Below are 26,179 nucleotides of genomic sequence, written 5' to 3'. Positions count from 1 at the left end.
CTCCAAACGTAAACTTAGTTTGTTATAATACTACTGTGATTTGTTTGTTTTCATAATCTATTTTCACACAAATAGTCTCAGAAGTGCTTTAGCTAGTATATAAGCTCAAATAACTCAATTGAATCGAAACAGATCCGTATCCCAATTTTTCTATAAGCATAAAAAATGAAACAACACAGCACATTAACGAACATGATCTAAATAATTTATGTCATATTCAATTCAATTATTCATTCAATCTTGCATAAGGAACAAAAAGATAATGGCTTCATACCAAGGATTTTGTGCTATAAAAATAGGGACTTTTGTTTAACAGTTAATTGCAACAATTACTATGTCAATAGTTATTATATCATACTTTTGTGCTCCTACTCTAGTGCACCAACTAGTTTTTCTTCTTCCAAGCATTCATCTCTCTCTCAAAAGCACTCATTCTCTAAGTAAGTAACTATTGTAAATGTGAAATGTATACCAGTAGCAAAAACTATACTGAATATGACCAAAGATATAAGTAATATTTTAGTTTTCTCTTTTTGTGATTGTTAGATTATTGCAGATGCTGTACCATAAACTGAAGACCTCTCCACTATAAGTAAAAATTGATATTTTTGTGATTGTTATATTTGTCTTATGACTGTGGCCAACCACGGGTCTAAATATATAAAATGATCCATTTTCTGAATAGGAAATTTGTAGTAAAAAACAACAGTAGATTATTCTATCATTTTTAAAGTAAGAAAAACAAGAAGGAAACACAGTTCAATTACTATACTACTTGTTTGCAACCAAACCTTGTTGAGCACTATTTGTTCTAGTTGTCGTTGCCTCTAATTTGGTACCATGATCATGAAAATTGCCTTCAACAGGCTGTATGATCTTACCAAACAGCATTATTGAACCAGAGCTAGCTATTTGTGTGTTGCAGTTATGGGTCTCAACAAACTTTGTGCCAACAGTGTTCAAGCTACTATGGTTATGAGCCGACAAGTCATCGCAAGCAGGACCACCAGTGTTTAGCTCTTTTGACACGGTAGTTAACCTTTCCACTGAATTGTCCTCCAAGAAATTGTTACCCTCAGCAAGTCTAGGCCTTTTTGTTGGAAATGGTAGATACATTTCAGGTGCTTTGGAAATAAGTTGAACCTGCCAAGGATTGACATGGTTTTGATTCTGCAAGTTTTCGTGTCCATCCCAATTAACCTATGATAATGTGATAAAAAAAAAGGTAAGAATCCAATATGAGTCATTTGAAATATATGATAAATTATGTATCTAATGATCATACCTAAATTCCTGCATGGTTGGCACCAGGAAACATTAGTCCTTTACCAATTCTTAACATAAAAACCAGAATACCATGCGCCATGACCCATTAGAAAAACAAGTAACTGTGTAATGTATCTGAGGAATAGGATTGACATTAGCTGTCTGAGGCTTATTCATTGTTTTGCAGAACTCTGGTTGGTATAGCTTAGCACACCTTGTGCTTTAGCAAAATTTTATTTCGGAAATATTGTGTTTTCAGTCCTTACATACAGTTCCAATTTCCTGATTCTGGTTTTCCACTCATCAGTATTGTCCAAATGTTTTGAATTAGCTAAAAAACTTGTAGGTTTCTCAATAATCTAATGATCCTATGTCAATAATCGACTCTTCCAAAAACTATTAGTACAGTTGATGGTTTTGCATCTAATGTTCCTAAATGATATACTTAAAATAGCAAGAATAAGTTGTGTTGCAGTGGGATGCACTCTGCTAATGTTATGGACTAAACTTCGGTTTGGTTTCAGAACAGTAGTAACTTACTTATATCATAATTTTATAAATCATCTAAATGAATCATGCATGAAAAAGACCAAAATTACCTGAAGCATGCGCCAATTCGGTACATTAGAAAGAGCATTAGAGATTGTTCCCTGAGGCTGAACATATCTCATCCTTAAAGATTCTTCATTCTTCAAAGAAAGCTTAACTCCCATTCCAGATTCCCAATTAATCTTGATTGCTTCATCAACAACTTTAGCATCCACAACAAAATCATTCCAATTAGGACTCGGATAATACACAACTTCAAATGCCATACTCTTCTCGGCCAATTCTGCTGCCTTGATAACCGTTTTCTCAGTTAACTTCTCCTTCGGCACTGCCGCTGCTTCAGCTGCAGCAAACTTCATGTGCCTGCGGATTCCAACAAATACCTTTCCAGCTAAGTTTTTCATGAAAACAACAGAATCACCAGCGACGAGTTTCTTCTTGTTCACAAACAGAGTCCAGCCATTGTTTAAAACGTGTCTCTTAGGTTTCCCATGGTAGGTATGGTTGTAATTCCAGACTTCACCTTGAACATCGGTGACAAAGATTTTCTGAGACCGCATTGGAACCTCAAACTCAAGCTTCGGTAAGATCAAGTCAGCGCAAGCACGAGGTACAGAGAATCCAATGGCGTTGTTAGAATCAGATTTTGTGAGAATCTTCACAAAAGAAACAACGTTGTCGTCGCCCTTATCTTCTTGGTCAGTATCCCTGGGAGATTCTTGGATGAAACCGTCTGTTACGGGAGTGAGGAGCAGTTTGGCGAAGACTTCATCAGTGTAAGGATCAGCAAGGAGATCGACGGTGGAGATGATGCACGGAATGGATGGACGGTAACGATTAATAATGTTGATTGTGTGATCGTTAGGAGAAGTACAAGCATGTTCTAAGTGACCTTTTGGAAAGTAGTAGACTTTAGAGTGAAGCTTCGGAATTATGACGCCGGCACCAGCGCATCTTTGCCATATTTTTGGGTTCACGCAGCGTGGCTGAGGGGGAGACATGGTGGAGGTATTGCAAACAGGAGAACAGAAAAAATTAGTTATATCTTGAAGTTAATGATTATGAAGAAAGATTATATTTCAGAAAGATTATCTCTTGAAGAAAGATTAGAGAAAACTCATAGAAATTGAGAGAAACTTCTATTATATTTCACATGATAATGAGTCAGCATGATTCAGTTACACCCTTTCCAGACTTAGTTGAGAAAACTAACTGCCTTATTTGCTTGTGCTACAAGCAACAAAAATGAGATGGAATGTAGACTAATATTTTGTTTAATCCTAATTCATAAAACTGGCCTTCTATTGGGGGAAATAAGTTGAACCTGCCAAGGATTGACATGGTTTTGATTCTGCAAGCTTCTGATAATGTGATAAAAAAATTTGGTAAGAATCCAATATGAGTCATATGAAATATATGATGAATTGTAGTATTCTTCTACACACAACGGTTTTCTTTCAAAATTAATAAAATGGGAGTCAAAATAAAGATCTACTTAGCATGAAAAGTATTTACACAATGGGAAATGCTTAGAAGGTTCTTAAACTTCAAAACTGATTCTTGGAGAATATACCTATTGGAGCAAGTTAAGTAGGGAGTCACACAAGTAAAAATAAATTCATATATGTAGAAAATTAATATTTTGAACCCATCATCATCGATGAAGTCAGAACCGGCGCCTACTCTTATGATATGAATGAAAATAATGAATTCATTTATTAATAATAGTTGTACAATCTCTATTTATGATCAAATGTGGTTCAATGCTAGCAGCTAAGGCACAATATTCAGCTGCTGATGATGATCGAGAGATTGTGAGATATTTCTTTGTTCTCCATGAGATCAGAGAATTGCCAAGATAGAAATACAGACCAGAGATTGATCTTCTGGTGTCTTTACATCCTATCCAGTCAGCATCAGAGAAACCTTGAAGGTGAACTGGTGGATTTCTAGGAAAGAACAAGTCGCCACTTGGATAAACTTTGAGATATTTTAGAAATCTGAGTGAAGCATTGTGATATGCATAGAATAAGCAACTTCTAATCCAAGGAAGTATTTGAGTTTTCCTAAATCCTTGATTTTGAAAGGGTTGTGTAAAAGTTGTTTGGCATGTGATCATAATCACGAGGTCTTGATTGCATCTCTGGGTTCGCTTGAGTGTGCCTCTAAGGTGTTTCCATAACATGGCTCGTATTCCCTCAACGAATTGGACTTAACCTGGTTTAAAACACAAATGATTCAAAACTATATCAACAACTTATAAGACTCTCCTATAGTCTAAAACACAAATGATTAAAAACTATGACAACAACTAAGACTTTGTTTGATAAAAACTAGCAAATAATAGATGACTACTGAATTTATAGTGGACAACAGATAAACTACTCTTTTTTTTTTTTTTTAACTCGGCATCCAACCCAAAGAACGACTAATCCGAGAGATCCAATCCCACAGTCCACTTTACTGGGGAGCCTTATTTTAAAGTCATTGTAAGGAATAGCCGACCGAAATTAACACGGGAAATCGAACTTGAGATCTTGATAACGAATAAACTAACATATTGAATTATAGTGTTTAATAACATTAGCGGTTGAGCTAACTAATTAAATTATTAATAACTATATCACTAAACAATTAATTAATAGTTTAATTAAAAAACAAAATCAAAGTAACTAAAAAATTTGACAACCAATGTGTAAGTCCCTATACATACATACAGCTCTCCAAATTAAGGAAACAATGAGACAACTGTGGTGTGGTCACTCACTACTGCCGCTGTCTCACGCGTATATGTATTATTTACTTGATCCTCGAGGTCGGTTTATAATAATATTACCGCTGTCATTCTATTCGCTTCCGAGACCAACGTGTACGGGATGCTACGTTTCAATGAATGGTTGCAGAGAAGGAAAAAATAACGAAATAAGAAGATTGGTCACCAGAGCTAAAAGAAGACTACATTTTCAACCACATCTGACATAGTGAGAGTGGTGGTGCCAATAGAGGAGCAGTTGGTACCTCAATCAGAAAACTGTAAGAAAAGGGTTAACAGAAACATTTTTTTAAGTGGAAGGTGATTTATTTATAGCTCAGTGGGAGTGCTAACTTATTTATTTATAACCTTTATAGTTTCTAATCACAAAGAGAACTATGCCGCTGTTTTATTCAGGTCATCTTATTCATATCATCTGTTGTTTGTAGGTGATATAGGCGGTATTTACCAGCTACGATACAACATTGGAGATATATTTACTTTCAGGTTATACCTATTGAAAAATTTCTTATGATAAATATATTTACCTAAAGAATTCTTGCAGCGTAACAATAAAAGATGTTCTTAAAGTGAACTCAGTAGAATCTAGGGAGAAAAGTGTTTGAGGTTACTGCCTAAAATTTGTTTAGTTCTTTGGATCAACAATTTTATCAGCATTGCTCATGAGAATTTACTTTCTTAAGCTTGGATCAATAACTTCATCGTTACTTATATTGGTTTCAGTCATTGAAACCTTCTAGCCGGGATCAACTATCTGCAAGAAAGTGACCTCTACCTCCTCGTTAACATGTTTACTTTTTCTATATGATTCTTTCGAACTTGCTGCATAAATGCACATTGCTCAGGTCACCTCATTTAGTAATTTATGATTAAGGTTAATAGTTGACATAGATATATATGAGCTATTAATCAAGTCAGCTCAGTTTCTACATGAAATGTGAATTGACTTGTTTACTGTGATTTTTTTGGTTTATTCTGATTATACAATTCTAGTAGACATTGAGCACATTCTTTCATTTTTCATTTTAATGTGGAAGTTGAACCATATTTTGCTAAATTGTTTTAGAAGAGAAAACCAGAAAGATGTATATACTTTAAGATAGCTCTATGACAGAGTTGTTTCAGGATCAAGTAATAAAATCATTAGTTTTGAGGATAAAAAACATGATCCACCTAAGATTTTCGTGCATCAAATGCTGAAGACGTTTGGACATTGGATGATATGCATGTTCATGGGAGAAACATGTCCTCGACTAAATTATTTAAAAAAAAGCTTAAATTTAAGCTTAAAAAAAGCTTAAATTTCATATAGTCCTAGCTCAATTGAAAAAAATGTCGAAATTATTAGGACTATGGGGCTTTTTGGAGATCATCTATACTATATATAAAAAAGAAAATGAGGTTAAAGTACATTAGTTTGGACTGTCTTTTTCATTACCTATTTTACCTTGTGTTTAAACTATTTTATTTACTATTTTATCCTTTAATAATATTATTTTAAATTTTAATTAAAAAATTAAAACACATTCAAATAGAAAATATACCACTGCAATATGAACAATATTATCAAAATTATATACGAAACTGATTGCGATTTTGGGCTGGATTTTTTATAATTTCTATTATAACCTCAAACAAATTTTTCTATATTAATGTGATATTGTTGGTGGTATTAAAAAAGATAAAGATTTACATATTTTTTTAAAGATAAAGATTTATATTATATTTGATAAATTGCCTTTGTTATTGAAAAAGATAAACATGATTTTTTGGGTTTGTTAAAATTTAAAAGTCACAAATATTTGTACTCATAGTTTTAATAAAAATTTCATATAAAGTATTGTTCATTATTTACATTTCTTAGCAGAGTAAAAAGAGCGAAAATACGGACATGACTGTCTTTTTGCTTGTAAAAAAAAAAAACTATTATGCCTTATTTTTTTTATTTTTTTGTGGGAACCTTTTTTTTTTTTAGGGAATTATTATAATTAGTTTTTCTCTCAAAAAACTATTATACCTTATTTTTTGAGGAAAAAAACTATTATACTTATCACTCCCGTGCCCGTCTGTCTGCTCTTTCTACTGCGCTAACGCATGTATACTTTATCTTTTTTTTTTTTTTTGCATAAATTAAATTTTGTATAGTTTGCCATTCACAAATATAAGAACTAAAAACCTGACGAATATAGATTTATTGGTGTCCTTTTTTGTTTGCGTGTTGCGATAGAATATGTACACAATATATTTACCCTTCTTTGTATAATTTAATTTCAACATAAATATATATGTATGTGGATGACATGAAATACAAAAAACAAAAAACAAAATGATGTTTTACCCTAGCGGATAAGTCTTATTTTGTTCCAAGTATATACATGCCTAAAAATAAGTCTTATCCATTGTTGTTTTGTTAAGTCTTATCCATTGTATATAAGGTTTATCCGTGTCCGTCTGTCCGCTTTTTCTACTGCGCTAGAAACTTGGCTGCGATGATCACAAAGATTCGACATTCTTCTTATCCTATTCAATTGTTTAATAAATTGTGTAGAAGTAAACCATGAAATTGTGAGAAATAGAATGGAAGCAATTGTTTTCTTATAATTGTTTCTGCAATTTTGAGAAAGAGAAAGGCAGCAGTTATGATTTCTTGAGTGTGATTAGTGGGGTAAGCCAAAAAAATTTCAAAGAATATGTTTTGGTTTGAGATTAGTGGGTAAGGCAGATTTGTTTCTTTAATAACCGCCACCGTGCTTTGTGATTATTAGTGGGTAAAACATTTTGGGATTTACAAAAAATAGTATTGCCAATATTAATATTAATTAATTAATAATATTAATAGGTATAGATTATGAGTTTAATTAAATTAAAAGAAAATAAAATCACAAATTTTTCATGAAGATTACGGGGGGTGTATTGGATTAGGATTTTAAAAGACTATTTTAATAAAAAAAGTCTTTAAGATTTTAAAAGACTGTGTGAGATTGTATTGATTCTGTGAGATTTTAAAAGACTTTTTATGTAAAAGACTTTATACACTCAAGATTTTAAAGGATTTATCACACAGACTTTTAAGGATTTCATGTGATTTCAAAATTTCAAAAGATTCAATAAATTTTAGGGGAAAAAGAGCAAACTTGCAAGTGTGAATGATAAAAATAATGAACAAATAAATTCTAACATTTGAATAAAGAAAAATAAAACCAATAAAAAATTCTTTTACTATTGATTTTCAAATTTTAAGAATTTTATGGAATTTATAAGATTTTAAGGGACTAAAAAACACTCTAACACATTATTCTCAATACACATTTTTTATTTGTTAAAAATGTTATTCCCATAAAATTCAATTGTACATATTTAAAATTATGCCAGCACTTACAAATCTTTCAAAAAAAAAATATTGTGTCAGCTATTACAAATCGGTCGAGTTACACGAGTTTACCGAGTGTTAACTCAGGCAAACTTGTTAAAGCTTCCAATTTTACCAGAAACCGATTTTACCTCAGAGTTAACACGATTTTTGTACCTAAAAATGTAAACTCGATAATCTCGGAGATTTAACACTCGATTTGCGGAACATTGATTACGACACACTCTCTATCATAATATTCTCAATACAATTTTTTATTTTTTTATGAGATAGAGAGAGGGAGAGAGGGGGGATGAGAGATGAGAGAGAGAGAGAGAGAGAGAGAGAGAGAATGGAGATATAGAGAAACGAAGAGAGAATAGGGAGGGGAGAGAGAGAGAGAGAGAGAGAGAGAGAGAGAGAGAGAGAGAGAAAGAGATGAGAAGAAAAAGATAGTAACTTTTAAAATAAAAACAATCTCAAGAAATCTCATCTTTTCATGAAAGACTTTTTCTTGTTAAAATTATACTACAAAATCCCACAAAATCCATCAAAATCCAATTTATTAAACAATCCTTTGAAATTTGAATGATTTTGAATACCACAAGACTTTTTTTAAATGATGAAAAATCTTGATTGAATACCTCAAGACTTTTTTAAAATGACAAAGAGTCTTGATTGAATACCACAAGACTTTTTTTAAATTGCAAAAAGTCTTGATTGAATACCACAAGATTTTTTCATAATTAAAAAGTCTTTTAAAATCCCATAGAATCCTAATCCAATACATCCCCCTACATTACACCAAACATATTGGTCCCGCAGCAAAACCCTAAAATCCAATCTTTACATTTAACCCTCATCAGTCAACCTTCGCGATGGAGGAATTCTCTACTCTCAAACCACTCGACGCATCACTGATGGAGGAAACTACCACCACCACCACTAGGCAGTCACATCACCCAGCGTCAATGATTCATGTTCCGTTTGATGTCGTCGTTGAAATCCTTTGTAGGCTCCCGGTCAAGTTCCTCCTTCAATTCTGTTGCGTCTGCAAGTCATGGAATTCTCTAATATCGAATGATCCCAATTTTGTCAAGAAACACCTTCGCGCCTCAGCAGCCAAAGGAAAACACCTCATCACAATCACATGGTCGCCAAGAAAAGAGCTTGCTGCAATGTCTTACTCACTTGACACCGATCCACTCCACTCTATTTTCACTACTAAGGTCACACAACTCAACCTCCCTCCCATGAATACAAAGTATAAGCTCGTTGCTTCTTGTGACGGTCTCCTTTGTTTCGCTATTAACAAAAGTCATGCCGTTCTTTGATACCCTTCAACTAGAAAATTAAAGGAGTTACCCTCATTACAAATTCCATCAGGAGAACATGGTAAAACTATATATGCATTTGGCTACGATCCTTCCGTTGATAATTACAAAGTTGTGGCTGTTTTTTGTTATGATTATCATTCTGATGTTAGAAAAACTCAAGTTCAAGTTCATACTTTGGGCACCGAGTTTTGGAAAAGGATTAATGGCTTTCCTTCTATTAGTTCATACTCAAATTCAAGTTCATACTCTGGACACCAATCCATTCATGGAAGATATCAACATGGGATATTTGTGGGTGGCACGGTTAATTGGTTGTCATTCCATAACTTGAATGGCTTGTATGCCATTGTTTCTCTTCATTTAGGGAAAGAATCTTATGAAGAAATTTCGCATCCTGATCATGGGAATTTTGAGAAATTGAACTTGGGTGTGATGAGAGATTGTTTGTGCATATTTTCTTATTCTCACCCATTTTATGATGTTTGGCTAATGACGGAATACGGAAATAAAGAATCTTGGGTTAAATTGATTCATCTTCCTTACTTTGGTGGTGGTTACCTTTTTACCAAGATATTATATATTTATGAGGACGACAACGATGTGTTGCTCGTCTTCAGAGAGAAGGATAAATTGAAGTCTGTTGTGTATGATTGCAAAAATGATACTATAAAGAGTTCCAAGATTGAAGATTTGAGTTTGGTAGAATCAAATGTCTACGTTGAAAGTTTGATATAACCTTAATTTTAATACTTAGAGTTGGGTGTAGAAGCTCTACTGTGTTACTTCTTTTCATTTCTTTCCATTACTTTTTTACATTAGAATTTATATTGTTTCTGGTTTGTTTGTTGAAACGTCTGCTAACTGCTAAGCATGCAAATTTCATTATGTTATGCTTCTTATAAGACTTGCAATGTAATTTTCCGTAAAAAGTCTAAAATAGTTCTATGATAGCTGTCCATCGATGGTGCGTGATACTAACAATTAACAAATATTGTAGCGGCCTCTGAGTAATTTTTATGACACCAATGGTAGCTTTGTCCAATACACTTATATTATACTCATAATTTTGCTTTTTTTAAGACTTGTATCTATCATATACTTACCATGTAATGCCTTGGTATAATGTCAGCGGTCTATGGCTCTATGCACGCACGCATATACTAATTATCATTGGAATAAAGAAGTCAACAAATTAGTTGACTGAGTTTACTTGCTTGTCAAGCAACGAACTAAGTGCTCCTTTGTATTTTATTATTCAAGGGTTAAGATTACACTGGACCCTCCAGTCGCTGGAGAGGATCCTTTCCCCTCGTAAAGGCACTCTTATGTCAAAGTAAGGTAGAGTATAACCCGATCACAAATAAAGTGAGATGGTTACTGATTGATCATGCATGCATTGAGGGTGAACTCTGTATTTATGGTGTGGCTCAATAATCTGTTCAATTTTTGCTAGTGTGATCATTGGGATTGTTCTAGGATTTATATGTTTTAACGCAATAAAAAGAGCAAACAAACACGAATGCACATCTGAATGCTAGTTTTTATAATGTATTAAACATGATTGTAAATAATTAAAAAGTTTAAAATTTCAAAAAATACACACAAGGTTACTTATAAATAAGGACCAAAAATTGTGATGGAAAATCTTTAAAGACATAATGAAAAAAATTTAGAGGTACTAAAAAGAAAAATATAAAAAATTTACAATGACCAAAATCAAATTAAATAAAATTAAAAGAAAAGAAAATCACAATTGTAATCAAATTTGTTGTAATATTATTGAGATGTGTTTGATTTAATAATATTCAATTCTTGCACTTATGTAGCCTTTTGACAAATATGAAGGATCATTCATTATTGTGAAACATGAAATTGGATTTCAATGGCAATCAATCATTTCAGCTTATTTGCTTAGGCAAGGAAAAAATAGGGACTTTCCTTTCACAGTTTACTGCAACAATAACTATAACACTACTTCAATAAAAGGTCCAAAATAGTTCTATAATTGCTGAGACATTCATATTTGTACAAACCTTCCCCTCTTCTCAGTAAAAGGTCCATGTGCATAATTTCTGGTCATGAAGGAATATGAAATTCAAGAGTCTTGGACTAAATTGTTCGTTGTTTCTAACTTGCCAGATCCTATTAATTCTCATATCTTGAACAAGGCAGTATATATTTTTGAGGATGCTCCTGGAGTATATAGGAAATCACAATCAGAATGTGGTTGTTTACGATTCAAAGAATGTTACTTTTAAGTTTACTATGCTTCATAGCACCCTAGAAGTAAGCATTGAGAGCTTAATATCACGTTGTTTTTAATGCTAGAATGCAGTGCGCTATGTCACTTGAGCATGATACTAGTGACTTCATGGATTATTGTTAATTAATTTTTATAAATTTGAAGCTTCAAGCTTGTGAAATTGTTATCCTTTGCAATATAATTCACAATTTTGTATTGTGATAGATATTTTCAAAGATCATTATTAGGAATTATTTGTATGCCAAGTCACCAGTATGTTTTGTTGAAATGTCTTTTGTAAGCTGCAGAAATTTCATAATGTTTGCCTCAAATTTTGCACAATACTAAATGAAATGTACAAAATCTATCATGAATATGGGTACTTAATGAAGGTTATGAAAGCTTTGAGTGATATCGCGGTGGTCACTATGTGTATATAAAGAATTACATTCTCATAGGAATGTTAAAAGAAGTACTTATAGTTAACTGATTATGGTGTAAGATTTACTTACTATGTGTATATAAAGAATTACATTCTATGAAAGCTTGCAAAATGATTATGGTGCAATAGGCAGTCTGAGTAACTGATTATGTTGTTAGATTTACTTACTATCTTCATGGATTTACCAGCCATTCAACTATTTTGGTGGCGTACTTTTGCATCGACAATTCAGCAAGTCCTTGCAATTGTTAGAAACCTTACCTCTAGAAGAAGATGCAACATCGATGTGATGAGAACTAACAAGATTAATGGAAATAGCATTAACAGTAGGAGATGAAAGAATCAAAAGTCCTTGCAATTGTTTTGGAGTGTTGCTTATCAGAGAAGCAATGGTGCTGGAATCCGAATTGACAGAAACAGAAGCAGGGATTGCTCATAACTAACATTGTTGTAACATGAAGGACAACTATGCTTAAAGAAGAATGTAACCACAATGTGGTTAGTCCTATTGCAATAAGTGCAGAATCTACCAGAATTGTTCTTCTTGAGGAAAGGTTTGCCTCCACCATTGCAATTAACTTGTCTTTCTTGTTGAACTATATTGGAATAAAAATTGGATGACAGAGGTGAAGGTTACGTTACATGATCAAGATCTGAGACGTAACAGCAGCAAAATTATTGTTTAAGCCTTGAAAAATATTATCACACAATCATATCCTCATAATATTTCAACAGTCTTGGAAGTGTGACAACAACAATCAGATGCAGAGGCACATGTAGGGATAGGTAAATGATATGAAGTGGTGCGAAGATTATCTCAGCATGTCACATAGAAACTAAGAATGTAGGATGAAATTATGAAGATGAAATCAGCACAATTAACAATAAACAAAATGTGTATCATTCTTTAATTAGATTGTTTTTTCATGAATGAGGATTAAGATGGATGTCAAATATTATGATGTGTATGTGAACGTGTATTAGTTATAGTATTTATAACTTTATATCCAATGACCAATGGTTTACATGATATAATATCTTTATTGCTGCTAACTTCTCTGATTATGATCAGCCCTTTATAGCTGCAAACTTTATGAATTATGATGCAGATAAGTAATTAGGTGAAATGATTATATGTATTTAAGACATCATAGCACCTTAAGGCACAAATCATCAACTAACCCTGCCAATTTTATTCATCAAAATTCGCCTAATTATGCTTAAAGTTCAGAAACATGTTTAACAGAATATTTTATCATGACCAGATATCAAAATAGTTATATTTTGCGGTATGCTTTATTTAGCTGCCATGATTAAAGCAGTTCTTTGGAATAACCTTTCAGGTTTGCGCATCAAAAGAGCGAAAACGATATCCGACTTAGAAAAATATCAAGTTTTTAATAGAAAAGGTTAAAGCGAAAGCATTTCTTTTCTTTTAATTAAGATTTTATTGAATTTAGAAAAAGGAATTTTTAGGCCTGTAATTATACGCTACGAAAGTAGGTTGTTACGCGTCTAAAAATTCCGACAACGTGTTGCGAAAGCAAACATTGTCTCTTGTTCGATAAATTCTACAAGCAGCTTTAATTATCTCGTTACCATTTAATTAGCGCAATAATTTACGTGAGTGATGGAAGTCGACAGAAACCGTCGTTTTGGTCTCTACTCGTCCATTAATTAATTAAAAACCTTTTTATTCCGCGCAAATTCCAAAATATTTTGATTTCTCCTTAGATAAACACAGTAACAGCGAACTTCGGTAGTTGTAAAATTGGTCTTGTGGATACGATACTTTTTATACTAAAACCGACATAGCCGTACACTTGCAGCCCTGTCATTTCTCCTATGAGTTTGATTCGATGGAACGATCAGGGTGTAACCAATATGATAGAACATGGATGGTAGTAGTCTCGATAATCCCAGTGTTTCAGGCTTTGGAGGGTTGATCCAAAATTCTGATGGTGCATGGATTCAGGGGTTTGCTGGAAATATTGGTTTCTCCAACATTCTTCATGCATAATTATTGGGTTTGTATTACAGTTTGGTCATGGCTTGGGAGATCGGTTGTTCGGAGTTGTGGTGCTATTCTAACTCAAAACTAGCAAATAAAGTTAATTTATGAACGGGTTAGCACTTGGCATCATTATGAAGCTATCCACCATAATATTAAGGAGCTTTTGGCTAGGGACTGGAAGGTCCATTTATTGCATACTCTTCGGAAGGACAACTTGAGTGCTGACTACCTTGCTAAGATGGGAGCTCGCAATCTTGAGGCTTATAATCAGAGCAGCAAACAGCCCAACAGGCGGTGTTCATACTGACAAAAATGAATTGGTACAAATATCGACTTCCTTAGAGTTTGAGCAAAATGATTATGGTGCAATAGGCAGTCTGAGTGGCTGTGCTGTGATAATGCAGGCATAACTGATTATATGTTGTTAGATTTACTTAATAATATCTTAATGTATTTACCAGCCATACAACTAGGTTTAAGTTTTACAATGCTTGAGAAGGTTAAAAGGAAACATGACAAAAAGGAAAATATGCATAGTGAGTCTCGGATTGTATTTCATCCTATGGGATTGTAAATACAATTAAGTAATTCTCATTGGGGTTATTTATGTTGATAGGATGCTTTACACATGCATTTATTTTGATAGCATGATGAGACGAGTTAATGTATTAAAATGATGTAGGATGAAATTAGCACAATTAACAATAAGCAAAATGTGTATCATCCTTTAGATTGTTTTTTCATGAATGAGGATTAAGATGGATGTCAAATATTATGATAGTTATAATAACTGATATGACAATCGGAAATAAGAAATAGCAAGAGTTTTGTCAAAATAAAACAGAAAGAGTTCATCTGTTACTAACCCAATATTACAAATGTCTACACGGAAATTTTAAAATATAATCATCAAAAGGGATAGATACTTTGAACAAAAATCAACATATACACTTAATTACTGATCCCATCATCCAAATGGTGCAAAGGGATTGTCCTCTTTGTTGTTTGAAAGGCACCCCTCATTGGCAAGTTCTGTTTATTGTTTTGATCAAATAACAAACAAAGGTTTTAATATGTTTTGATCAAAAAAGAACAAGGGCATGACTCAAACTTACCTTCATGTAGCTGTATCACTTGAAGATGCAGGTTGTGAAACAGGTTTGTCGTCAAAGTATGTCAAAGTATGCTTCTCGGCGATGTTGGTTGTATTACTTTCCTCTTCTTTCTTCTTAGAGCCTTTTGTTCATTGTTTTGATAAAAATAAGAACCCAAACGGTGAGGATATTTTAATATGTTTTTGATCAAAAAGGAATAAGACAAGACTCAAACTTACTTTCCACTTCCTGCTGATAAGCAAGAACGGGAGGCTTCTCAGCAAGAATAGGGTCAGTCGTCAAAAAAGGCTCTCCATCTACGCTCTCTTGTTTTAGCATCTTAGCAACTCCTGCTTATTGTTTTGATTAGATACGAAAGCAAAGGATGAATTTTAATATGGTTGACTGTTAAAAAAGAAAAAGACATGGCACAAACTTACTTTCAACTTCTTGTTTATAAGCAAGAAAAAGGTTTAGAAACATGGTCGACACATGATGCTTCTTGGCAACAAGAGGGTCGGTCGTGACTTGAGGCTCTCCCTCTATGCTCTCTATTTTTAGCATCTCAGCAAGTTCTGTTTATTGTTTTGATTAGATGAGAAAGCAAAGGATGAAAATATTTTAATATGTTAGAAAGGTAAAAAAAGAAAAGGACAAGGCACAAACTTACTTTCCACTTTTTGCTGATAAGCAAAAAAAATGTTTAGAAACATGTGAGGAGGCCTCTCAGCAAGAAACGGGTCAGACATCACAGGATGCTTCTCAGCAACACGCGGTTTGGTCCTTACGAACTTACTCTCCTTTTCTTTCTTAGCAGGAAAAGGGTTGCAAACCGGATTGGTTGTCTCAAGAGGCTCTTCCTCTAAGCTCTCTACTTTTTGCCTCTTAGCAACTCCTGTTCATTTTTCATCAAATAAGACACCAAAGAGTGACCATTTTGTTAATATGGATGAATGTTTTAAAAAAAATAAGACACAAACTTACTTTCAGCAAGAAACGGGTCAGACATCACAAAAAGCGAGTCGGATGTCACAGGACGCTTCTCAGCAACAAGCGGTTTGGTCATTACGAACTTACTTTCCTTTTCTTTCTTAGCAGCAAAAGGGTTGCAAACCGGATTGGTCGTCTCAAGAGACTCTTCCTCTAGCCTCTTAGTAACTCCTGTTCATTTTTCATCAAATAAGATACCAAAGGGTGACCATTTTGTTAATATGGATGAATGTTTTAAAAAAAATAAGGCACAAACTTACTTTCAGCAAGAAACGGGTCAGACGTCACAAAAAGCGTGCCGGATGTCACAGCAGGAGTATGATTGTCGGCAATGTTGGTCTTCACAGCAGGACGTTTATTACGAAGAAATTCAGAAAATGGAGACCAGTCGGTATATTCCATCTTAGCAACTTCAACTTCTGTTTATTCATAAGGCAAGATAATAAGCACGGATTCACATAACATATTGATGAAGGGTGAGAGAGAGAGAGAGAGAGAACTATGAATCAATATGAAAACACACTCAATTTTACAAAACCTCACAGTCTAAAAAAAGCCCCAATTAAAGGTTTTAAACCCTAATCCCCCAATGCGAGAAGATTTGAATATTTCAAAGTGTCAAAGCAGGGTTAGGATAGTTAAATATGGTTGAAAGTTAAAAAAGAAATAGACCGAGTCACAAACTTACTTTTATCTAGCTGCTTTAGATCAAAAATTGAGTTGAAATTGAGAGACATCTTAGAAGGCTGATAACAACATAGTTTTCTTTTCATTTTTTCATTGTAGCTTTCAACTTCTAATCCTGTTCATCATTCAGATCAAATAAGAAAACAAAGGGTGAGGATATTTTAATAGTGTTGAAAGTTGTTAAAAAGAAAGAGACAGGGCACAAACTTACCTTCATTTGGGAACGGCTTGGGAAATGGCAAAGTATGATTGTCGGCAATGTTGGTCTTCACAGCACGAGGTTTATCACCAAGAAAAAATTCAGAAAAATACTTACGGTCCTCTTCTTTCTTCTTAGCAAGATACCGTTCGCAGTGTTCCTTCAGCAATGGAGACCAGTCGGTATATTCCATCTTAGCAACTTTGGTCGTCACAGGAGGAGGAGGCTTCTCCTCAGAAATAAACTTAGTTTCCTCAGCTTCTTGCTTCTTAGCAGGAAATAGGTCGTTGTTTTCCATCTTAGCAACTTCTGTTTATTCATCAAAGGCAGCAAGATAATTAATTATATGAAAACACAGTGTCAAATTCAAATCAAAGGTTTTAAACCCTAATAAGCATGGATTCACATAACATATTGATCAAGGGCGAGAGAGAGAATTATGAATAGATATGAAAACACACACATTCAATTTCACAAAATCTCTCACAGCCCAATTAAAGGTTTTAAACCCTAATCCCCCAATCCAAGAAGATTTGAATATTTCAAAGCCTCGCATAACAGATTCGAATATTGACTTTGTTTTGAAGGTTTAATTCCATCAAAACAAAGTAAATTTCTCAAATTATGAACAAGATTTGAAAAAGAATTAAATTATCAGAGCAAAAATGATGGAGAAAGAAAGATGTCCCGCGCGTAAATAGAGAAAATACCTGAAAGTGAAAAAATCCAAATAAAGATTCAAAATGAGGGGGAGTAAACGAACCAGCAACGAGACAAAATCTTTCACAGCCTTAAAAACCCTAATCCCCGAACCTGAGAAGATTAGAATATTTAGGGTTCAATTTCTCAAATAATGAATGAACAAGATTTGAAAGAGAATGAAATAAAGCAAAGCAAGAATGATACTTCTGAAATAATGAATGAACAAGATTTGAAAGAGACTGAAATAAAGCAAAGCAAGAATGATACCTGAAAGTGATCGAGGTATTTTTCCAATTTGAAGATTCAAATCAAATTGAAGACTTTATATATAATACCCAAAGGGGTTTGCAAATGGCTAAAGGGATTTGCATCCTTGTCAAGACACTTTTAACGACATGTAGGCTGTGTTTGCTAAAAATAGCGGATAGCTGATAAGCTAACTGAAGTGTTTGGTAAAAATAGCAGTTCAACTAGCTGATAAATGTAAAATGACATAAAGGATATTCTTAATTCATAATAAAAATTATATCAATTAATATTTAAGTATTTCTTTAAAAAAATACTTTAAATTTATTAATTTAATATATTCTATGTATTATAAATTAAATAAAATTTTATTCACTAAAATTTTATCTTATATTTATTATCATTTAAGTGTTTCCACTTTATAAAGAAAATAACATTTACCTAAAAAAAAGGTAACACTAATAGAGTAATACTAATAAAAGTAACACTAAGAGAATAAAGAAAATAACACTTACCTCAAAAAAAAAAAAAAAAGTAACACTAATAGAATAATAGTATTTTGTTTCGTAAAAAAAATCAAGGTATATATTTTTTCAAAACAAAAAAAAAGGCCAGCTGATATATATACAAAAATTGGAATAAAGGGATAGTAGTCTTTATTACGTAGCTTATTATAAAAATTGTAATGGATAAAAATGGAATTTAAATGAAATAATAAGGGTAAAATTGGAAGAAAAAGTGAGAAGCTATAAGCTCAAACGCTACTTGAAATAGCTTCTGAAAAATAGCTTATAAGCTCGTGAAATAAGCTATAAGGTCATGGTAAAAAAGTGATACCAAACAGAGCTTTTTTTGTCAAACGAGCTTATAACCTATAAGCTAAGAGCTAAAAGCTCTTTTTTGGGTTAATAGGCCTTTACCCCCTGCAATATAGGTCACTTTTGGTTTTCCCCCCTATAAAAAATTTTTGTCCGATTCCGTCCTTGTAAAAAAAAATTTGTTTTGGAAAACCCCCCTAGGCCAGCTGACTGGGCATTTTCGCTGATGTGGCACGCTGAGTCACCATTTTCTGATGACGTGGCGCGCTGACAGTATATTTCTTTTTTTTTTATTGTGTACACGTGGCATTTGTGATTTTTTTTTTTAAAATAATTAAAAAATTTTAAAAAACGAAAAAAAAATGCTGAAAAATACAAAAATTTAAAATAAAAAATAATGAAAAAAAATCTCAAAAAATACTAGAAAAAAAAAATTATAAAAAAAAATCTTAATTAAGTTCCTGAACAATTCTAAAAAAGATCAAGTTCCTGAAAGAAAAAAAATTCGAAATTTTTATAAAAAGTGTTATTTTTATAATAAGAAAATTTATATAAAATCTTATTATTTTTTATAAGAAATACTTATAAAAAGTGTTACTTTTATAATAAAAAAATTTATTTAGAAATTCTAAAAATCTTATTATTTTTTATCAGAAATTTTTATAAAAAGAAAATTTATTTCGAAATTTTTTAAAAAAAGATTCAAATTTTTTTCAGGAACTTGATATTTTTTAGAATTTTTCAGGTTTTTATAATTTTTTCGAAAATTTCAATACATATTGATTTTATTTTTTTTTCATTATTTTTTATTTTATGAGATTTTTTTATTTTTTCGGTATTTTATCATATTTTTTTATTTTAATTTTTTCAGAATTTTTTTATTTTTTCAGCATTTTTATCAATTTTTTTCATTTTTTTAAAAAAAAAATCACAAATGTCACCTGTACACAATAAAAAAAATTAAAAATTATACAGTCAGCGTGCCACCTCAGCGAAAATGCACAGTCAGCTGGCCTAGGGGGGTTTCAAAACAAAAATTTTTTACAAGGATGAAATTTAAAAAAAAAAATTACAGGGGGGAAAACCAAAAGTGACCTATATTGCAGAGGGGTAAAGACCTATTAACCCTAAATTTTAATAAGAATCAACTTATAAGCTTTTAATATAAGTTTAATTTGAAATCACCTGTGTAACTGTGTTCATCCACTGCCTTCTATTCACTACTCAGAAATCTATGAGATATAACCCTTTGTTATTCATCTGTATTACGCTCTTTCTCTGTATCCCAATTTCACAAATCTCAATCTCAATGGTGATAGCAGCGCTTCAGCAAACCGACCAAATCTAACTCAAGCTAAATTGTTGGACCTCTGTTTGGTTGGTCGTGTGATGGTGAACAAACCCACCACTTAGCAACACTCGAGGCACGGCTAGGTCCCATCTGGGAACCAAAATATCAGATGACACTGATTCTGATGGATGGCAATAAGTTCATGGTTCAACTCTATTCCAAGGCGGACCTCACCAGAATCCTTGACCGTAGTCCATGGTTACTCGATAACAACATGTTGATTCTGAAAAAAGTGGCTATTGGGGAAGATCCTCTGACAATGGCCATGGACACTACTGAAATCTGGGTACAAATCCATCAGTTGCCATTCGGGTTCATGGATGAAAGGATAGGCGCGCTTGTTGGCAGCCACATTGGGAAGATGATCAAGTTTGATGATGAAAACAATTACGGGCCGTGGCGCAAGTATATGAGGGTCAGAGTTCAAATTGATGTGAAGGTTCCATTACAACAAGAGCTGATCATTTAGCGGGAGAACGGTGAAAGCATCAAACTTGTCTTCAAGTTTGAGAAACTAGGTAAATTCTGTTTTGTGTGTGGTGTCATAGGGCACTCTGAAAACTTTTGCAGTGATAAATTTGAAGCAAGTTCGGAAGGTAATTCAAAGAAATGGGGTGCTTATCTGCGAGCTGAAAATAATTCGGTTGGGGGAGGAAGCAAAGAAGCGAACAAATGGATTGTTGGTGGCCGGAACAAAACCTCCGGCAGTCGGAACGATGAGGGCGCTGCAGTTAATAGCACTCATTGTCATTCAAGAGCAATAACTGGGGTTGGTGTCTCAAACCACAAAGTCTACGGGCGAATTAAAGTAGGTATAAATGCTGAATCCTTAGCTTTAACATTTTTCAAATACACTGAATGTGAAAGAACAGATGGTACCGGACTAGTGCGTTGGTGGACGGAGATTGATCCGATGGAAGATATTGAGACTGGGATAAAATCACAGGAAGGCGGAGCTAGCACTGCGTTATTTATTCCAAACTTAACAAAGTCAGATTAGGTGAACAAGGTGTTAGCAGAAGGAATGATAGAAAAAGATGAATTCCTATATGCTAATGGAGGGGATGCTGAAGCAATGTGGAAGTTAATTGACCTTGAAGCCCATCAAAAAGAAAGCCCACAACTCTCTAGGGTGGGAATGACAAAAGCGCGTGAAGAAAAGGAGGAAGGGAGGAAGCTATTGGCCGATAGCTAGGTCCCACGGGGGAACAGCCAGCAGACAAACCAGGGACAGCACAATCATGTTGTAATTTTCGATGCCAACAAACAGCAGGTGGGCCCATCTGCTAGTCAAACTGTCCAGCTTTTATTGCAGCAATCATCAGCAATAAAGAAGATGTCTGCGCAAGTTTACATGCAACTTTTTGCAAAGGAGACAGCACCATTTAATGTCTCCTTTAAAAATAACAATTCTGATTTTCAGGTCCAGAAAGTGGATAAGGCCCAACAATTAATGACTGCAGGACAATCTTCAGCGATGGTCCCAGCTTTCAAAACCACTGAATACCTTGCAGAGTTTACCGCCACAAAAGATATGCCGAGTCAAGCAAGTCGCGGCCGAGCTACAAGGTAGGAAAAGGGAGCGGCTATTGTCCAAAGTCATGGGAAGCCTAGAAAGCCGATCATTGCCCGGAGTATAGTACAGCCAGATTCTTTTATGGCTTCTGCTCGTGGTGCTAATAGAGTAGGCGGGCCTCAAGAAGATGCTGGGCCTAAAAAAAGGTCTAGGACAGAAATGGCTGAAGAAGGAGATAAAGGGAAGGAGGGGAGAAAAGATATGTATGTTGTTAATAACCCAGTTTTTGAGGAAAATGTAACGGTGGGACCTGCTCAACAGGCCTGTCGAGACCAATGAGTACTATAGCTTGGAATTGCCGAGGCCTGGGAAACCTGCGAGTAATTCCTAAAATCAAATTCCTTGTTCGGTACTATAAACCGGACATTCTTTTTCTCTGTGAAACTATGGTTGACATTAATAAAATAGAGGAATTCCGTTATCTTTTGGGTTATGATTCTTGTTTTGCACCTGCTAGAATTAATAAAGGCGGAGGCATTGCCTTGTTCTGGCGTAATAAAGTAAATTGCAGTATTGTTAATTATTCGGCTAATCATATAAGTGCTAAGATTGAAGAGGTCATTCAAAGGGCATGGATTTTTACGGGTTTTTATGGCTATCCAGAAACTGCTAGAAGGAGAGAATCTTGGAATTTCATTAGGAGTCTTGCTAGGCAAATCACTTTACCGTGGTGTCTTATGGGTGACTTTAATGACATACTTCACTCCGAGGAGAAAAAAGGTAGGGCCACCAGACCAAATTGGCTTATCAGGGGCTTTCGTCAAGCAACACAAGACGCTGGCCTCATTGATATTCATATGGAAGGCTACCCTTTCACTTGGTTCAAAAGTTTGGGTACTCCGCGTGCTGTTGAAGAAAACCTTGATCGAGCTCTAGTAACTACTTCCTGGTTACAACTTTTCCCGAATGCAAAATTGGAAAATCTTGTTGCTCCATCATCAGATCATTTCCCTATCTTGCTGGATAAAACTCCGACAGTTCGAAGTCATAGAGTTGAAAGATCTTTCAAATTTGAAAATGCTTGGAGAGTTGAGGAAGGAATGAATGAGATTGTTCAAGGGAGTTGGATTGGAAACTCAGATACAAGTGTCATCAATAAACTTTCAAGATGTGCAGAAGATCTAACGCAATGGAGTAAAAACCATTGTAACAAGCTTCAACACAACATTGAAAAATGTCGTAAAAATCTCAGTAGATGCCGCACCATACACGGTATCCAAGATGAGGTTCAGTTTGATAATCTGAGGCAAAAACTCAATCAACTAATCATTCAAGAGGATATGTACTGAAGACAAAGAGCCAAAACTCATTGGTATCGTGATGGAGATCTAAATACAAAAAAATTTCATGCTGCAGCAACTTCTAGGAAAAAAGTCAACAAATTACTTTCTCTGGAAAATAATGAAGGAATTCGCATTACAGATGAGGTCGGTATGTGTTCTGTTGCAAAGAACTACTTCGAAGAGTTATTTGAAGGCCATGATAGTGTTCGCTCTCCTGTTGTTAATATGCTAAATCAAGTAATTGATAATGAAGACAATGTCCAATTAACAGCTCCCTTTAGCAAAGAAGAGTTTAAAGAAGCAATGTTCTCTATGCAACCTGATAAATGCCCTGGCCCTGATGGTTTTAATCCGGGGTTTTACCAACATTTTTGGTCTGTCTGTAGTGATGATATCTTTACTGAGTGCTGTCAGTGGATGAATGAAGGACAATTTCCACCATCTCTGAACTCCACAAATATAGCATTGATACCAAAAGGTGCAGAACAAAAATCCATGAAAGACTGGAGACCTATAGCCTTGTGTAATGTCCTTTACAAACTTTTGTCAAAGGTTCTGGCTAATCGTTTGAAGAAGATTCTACATAAATGTATTGCGGGCTCACAGTCTGCCTTTGTTCCGGGTAGATCTATCCTGGATAACGCTTTAGTGGCCATTGAAGTTGTTCATTATATGAAGACCAAGACAAAAGGTAAAGAAAAAAGTGTGGCATTGAAGCTGGATATTAGCAAAGCATATGACAGAATTGATTGGGCATACCTCAAATATGTTATGAGTAAAATGGGTTTCTCAGAGAAATGGGTCCAGTGGATCATGATGTGTGTGGAAACAGTTGATTACTCGGTCATTTTAAACAAAGGAAAGGTTGGCCCCATCATACCTGGTCGTGGGCTACGTCAGGGTGACCCTTTATCACCATATCTGTTTATTCTCTGTGCTGAAGGTCTTTCGGCACTAATCAGAAATGTTGAAAACAGAGGGGATCTTCAAGGCGTTCGTGTTTGTCGAAGTGCCCTGAGAGTTTCTCATTTATTGTTCGCTGATGACTGTTTCTTGTTTTTCCAAGCAGATGTGCATCAAGCGAATATAATGAAAGAGATTTTGAACAAGTATGAAGAAGCATCAGGTCAAGCTATCAGTCTCCCCAAGTCCGAAATTTTTTATAGTAGGAATGTGGATGACCTAATAAAACACTCCATTACTAATATTCTGGGGGTTAGAGCGGTTTTAGGGACTGGTAAATACCTTGGTTTACCTTCCATGATCGGCCGTAGTAAAAAAGCAACCTTCAGTTTCATCAAGGATAGAGTTTGGGAGAAAATTAGTAGTTGGAGTAGCAAATGTCTGTCAAAAGCAGGGCGTGAGGTTATGATCAAATCTGTGCTTCAGGCCATACCTTCCTATATAATGAGCATATTCAGACTACCCAATACTCTCCTGGATGAAATTGAGAAGATGATGAACTCTTTTTGGTGGGGTCATGGTGGCTCAAGTAATAGAGGTTTGAATTGGCTTTCTTGGGAGAAACTTTCGGTTCACAAAAAGGATGGAGGAATGGATTTCAAGGATTTGGCAGCATTTAATGTGGCGATGCTTGGTAAACAAGGTTGGCAACTACAAACTAATCCGGATAGTCTTGTCTCAAAAATTTTCAAAGCTAGATATTACCCAAATAGCAATTATCTAAATGCTAAGTTGGGTCATAACCCTAGTTTTGTTTGGCGAAGCATTCTCAGCGCCAAAGTGGTGGTTAGACAAGGAGCTCGTTGGAAAATAGGTTCGAGTTTCGACATTCCCATCATTAACGAGCCATGGATTGGCTCAGGGTCCAGCATTCCACCCGTCGGTGATGATATGGTGGCCCTTCAACCTTATTCAGTTGGTAATCTAATCGACCAAGAGCGCAAAGTTTGGAATGAATCTTTGATCCGTCAACTCTTTGCAGTTGAAACGGTCCAAACCATCTTAAACACTCCTTTGCATCATCAAGTCGAGAGGGATAAAATGATTTGGAAGGCAGAAAAGAATGGCCATTATTCTGTGAGAAGCGCCTATCGCATCTGCATAGAAGAAGTAATCAACAATGATCATCTGCGCAAACCGGGGTACTGGAGTGGTATCTGGAGATTAAAAGTTCCCCCGAAAGTCAAGAACTTAGTTTGGAGGATTTGCAGAGACTGTTTTCCAACTCGTGTGAAATTAAGAAGCAGAGGTGTTAACTGTCCCTTAGAATGTGTTATGTGTGAGGATCCCCACGAAGATAGTTATCATTTGTTGTTTCATTGCCCAATCGCAGTTAATATATGGCAGTCCGCAAACCTTTGGCACTTGATTGCGCCAGCTGTTCACCAATCTGATAATGCTCCTGATATTATTTTCCACTTATTACAAAGCTTATCTGCCGAGCAAAATGAGAGCATTGTTACTATAATATGGAGTTTATGGAAAGCCAGGAACATGAAGCTTTGGCAACAGGTGTCAGACTCGAATTTCACCATTCTGGAAAGAGCAAAACATCTTTTGGAAGGCTGGCGTAGTGCTAATCATAATAAACATCCTTTGAGGCACGGTAACTCAGCTTCCACGTTGAATAATTCACAGCATATTCAAGACAGGCATGTTCGTTGGAGGAAACCGAGTGTTGGCAGGTATAAATGTAATGTTGATGCATCCTTCCCAAACAACTCCAACCAAGTAGGTTTTGGAATGTGCATTCGTGATTCCGATGGGAATCATGTCCGGTCTAAAACCATGATTTTCTCTCCAGCCTGTTCCATTGATGTAGGGGAGGCCCTGGGTCTACATCACGCGATTCGGTGGATATATGAACTTCAACTTACAAATGTTGATTTTGAAGTTGACTCTAAAAGAGCAGCTGATTATTTCAACAATGGTCGTGGTGATATCACCGAATTTGGTTCTATAATGGACAGCAGTATTTACTTTACCAAGACCTATTTAACAAACTCTCATGTCGAGTTTATTAGGAGGCAGGCGAATGAGGTTGCACATACTCTAACTAGGGCAGCCACATCTAGTACTAGCTTCCAGACCTTTGATGATATTCCTGCATGTATTTCTGATTTGATATTTAATGAAATGATATAATTTACTTTTTCTCAAAAAAAAAAACAAAAAAAAAAAACTTTTAATATTTTTCTTGTCAATTAGTCTCGTGGGTAGAAATTCATTTTTTTAAGATGAATAATGAACTATTTGAGATTTGAATATCGACCTTGTATATATTATGTGATATCTCTA

The 26,179-nt window shown here is 34.6% G+C and overlaps 3 protein-coding genes across 6 annotated transcripts; 1 reads left to right on the top strand and 2 right to left on the bottom strand.

The window, feature by feature from the left end:
• Window positions 1-771: 771 nt before the first annotated feature.
• On the bottom strand, window positions 772-2,816 carry LOC25483765 (auxin response factor 17). The gene is made up of 2 exons (XM_013612471.1): window positions 1,866-2,816; window positions 772-1,200 (listed from the first exon to the last, which is right to left on the bottom strand). Exons 1-2 carry the CDS (start codon window positions 2,814-2,816, stop codon window positions 772-774), a joined length of 1,380 nt encoding a protein of 459 aa, XP_013467925.1.
• Window positions 2,817-8,815: 5,999 nt separating this feature from the next.
• LOC25483763 (F-box protein CPR1) lies at window positions 8,816-10,009 on the top strand. Its single transcript, XM_013612469.1, has 2 exons — window positions 8,816-9,201; window positions 9,286-10,009. The coding sequence occupies exons 1-2, from the start codon at window positions 8,816-8,818 to the stop codon at window positions 10,007-10,009; spliced, it is 1,110 nt and encodes a 369-aa protein (XP_013467923.1).
• Window positions 10,010-14,788: 4,779 nt separating this feature from the next.
• LOC112422187 (uncharacterized) lies at window positions 14,789-17,996 on the bottom strand. 4 transcript variants are annotated; one of them, XM_039827216.1, is made up of 11 exons: window positions 17,912-17,996; window positions 17,706-17,755; window positions 16,955-17,251; window positions 16,745-16,858; window positions 16,317-16,475; window positions 16,051-16,227; window positions 15,737-15,961; window positions 15,507-15,641; window positions 15,306-15,416; window positions 15,088-15,208; window positions 14,789-15,004 (listed from the first exon to the last, which is right to left on the bottom strand). In XM_039827216.1, the coding sequence occupies exons 3-10, from the start codon at window positions 17,238-17,240 to the stop codon at window positions 15,090-15,092; spliced, it is 1,326 nt and encodes a 441-aa protein (XP_039683150.1). In that variant the 5' UTR covers window positions 17,241-17,251; window positions 17,706-17,755; window positions 17,912-17,996; the 3' UTR covers window positions 14,789-15,004; window positions 15,088-15,089. The 4 variants fall into 4 exon arrangements, with proteins under 4 accessions (XP_039683150.1, XP_039683153.1, XP_039683146.1 ...); XM_039827219.1 differs by having other exon boundaries at window positions 16,051-16,224; window positions 17,653-17,755; window positions 17,912-17,978; XM_039827212.1 differs by having other exon boundaries at window positions 17,653-17,755; window positions 17,912-17,977.
• Between the last annotated feature and the right edge of the window lie 8,183 nt (window positions 17,997-26,179).

The sequence above is a fragment of the Medicago truncatula genome, chromosome 1 (assembly GCF_003473485.1).
Source record: "Medicago truncatula cultivar Jemalong A17 chromosome 1, MtrunA17r5.0-ANR, whole genome shotgun sequence".
Taxonomy (NCBI): Eukaryota; Viridiplantae; Streptophyta; class Magnoliopsida; order Fabales; family Fabaceae; genus Medicago; species Medicago truncatula.
This window is presented reverse-complemented; position numbering and strand designations above follow the sequence as displayed.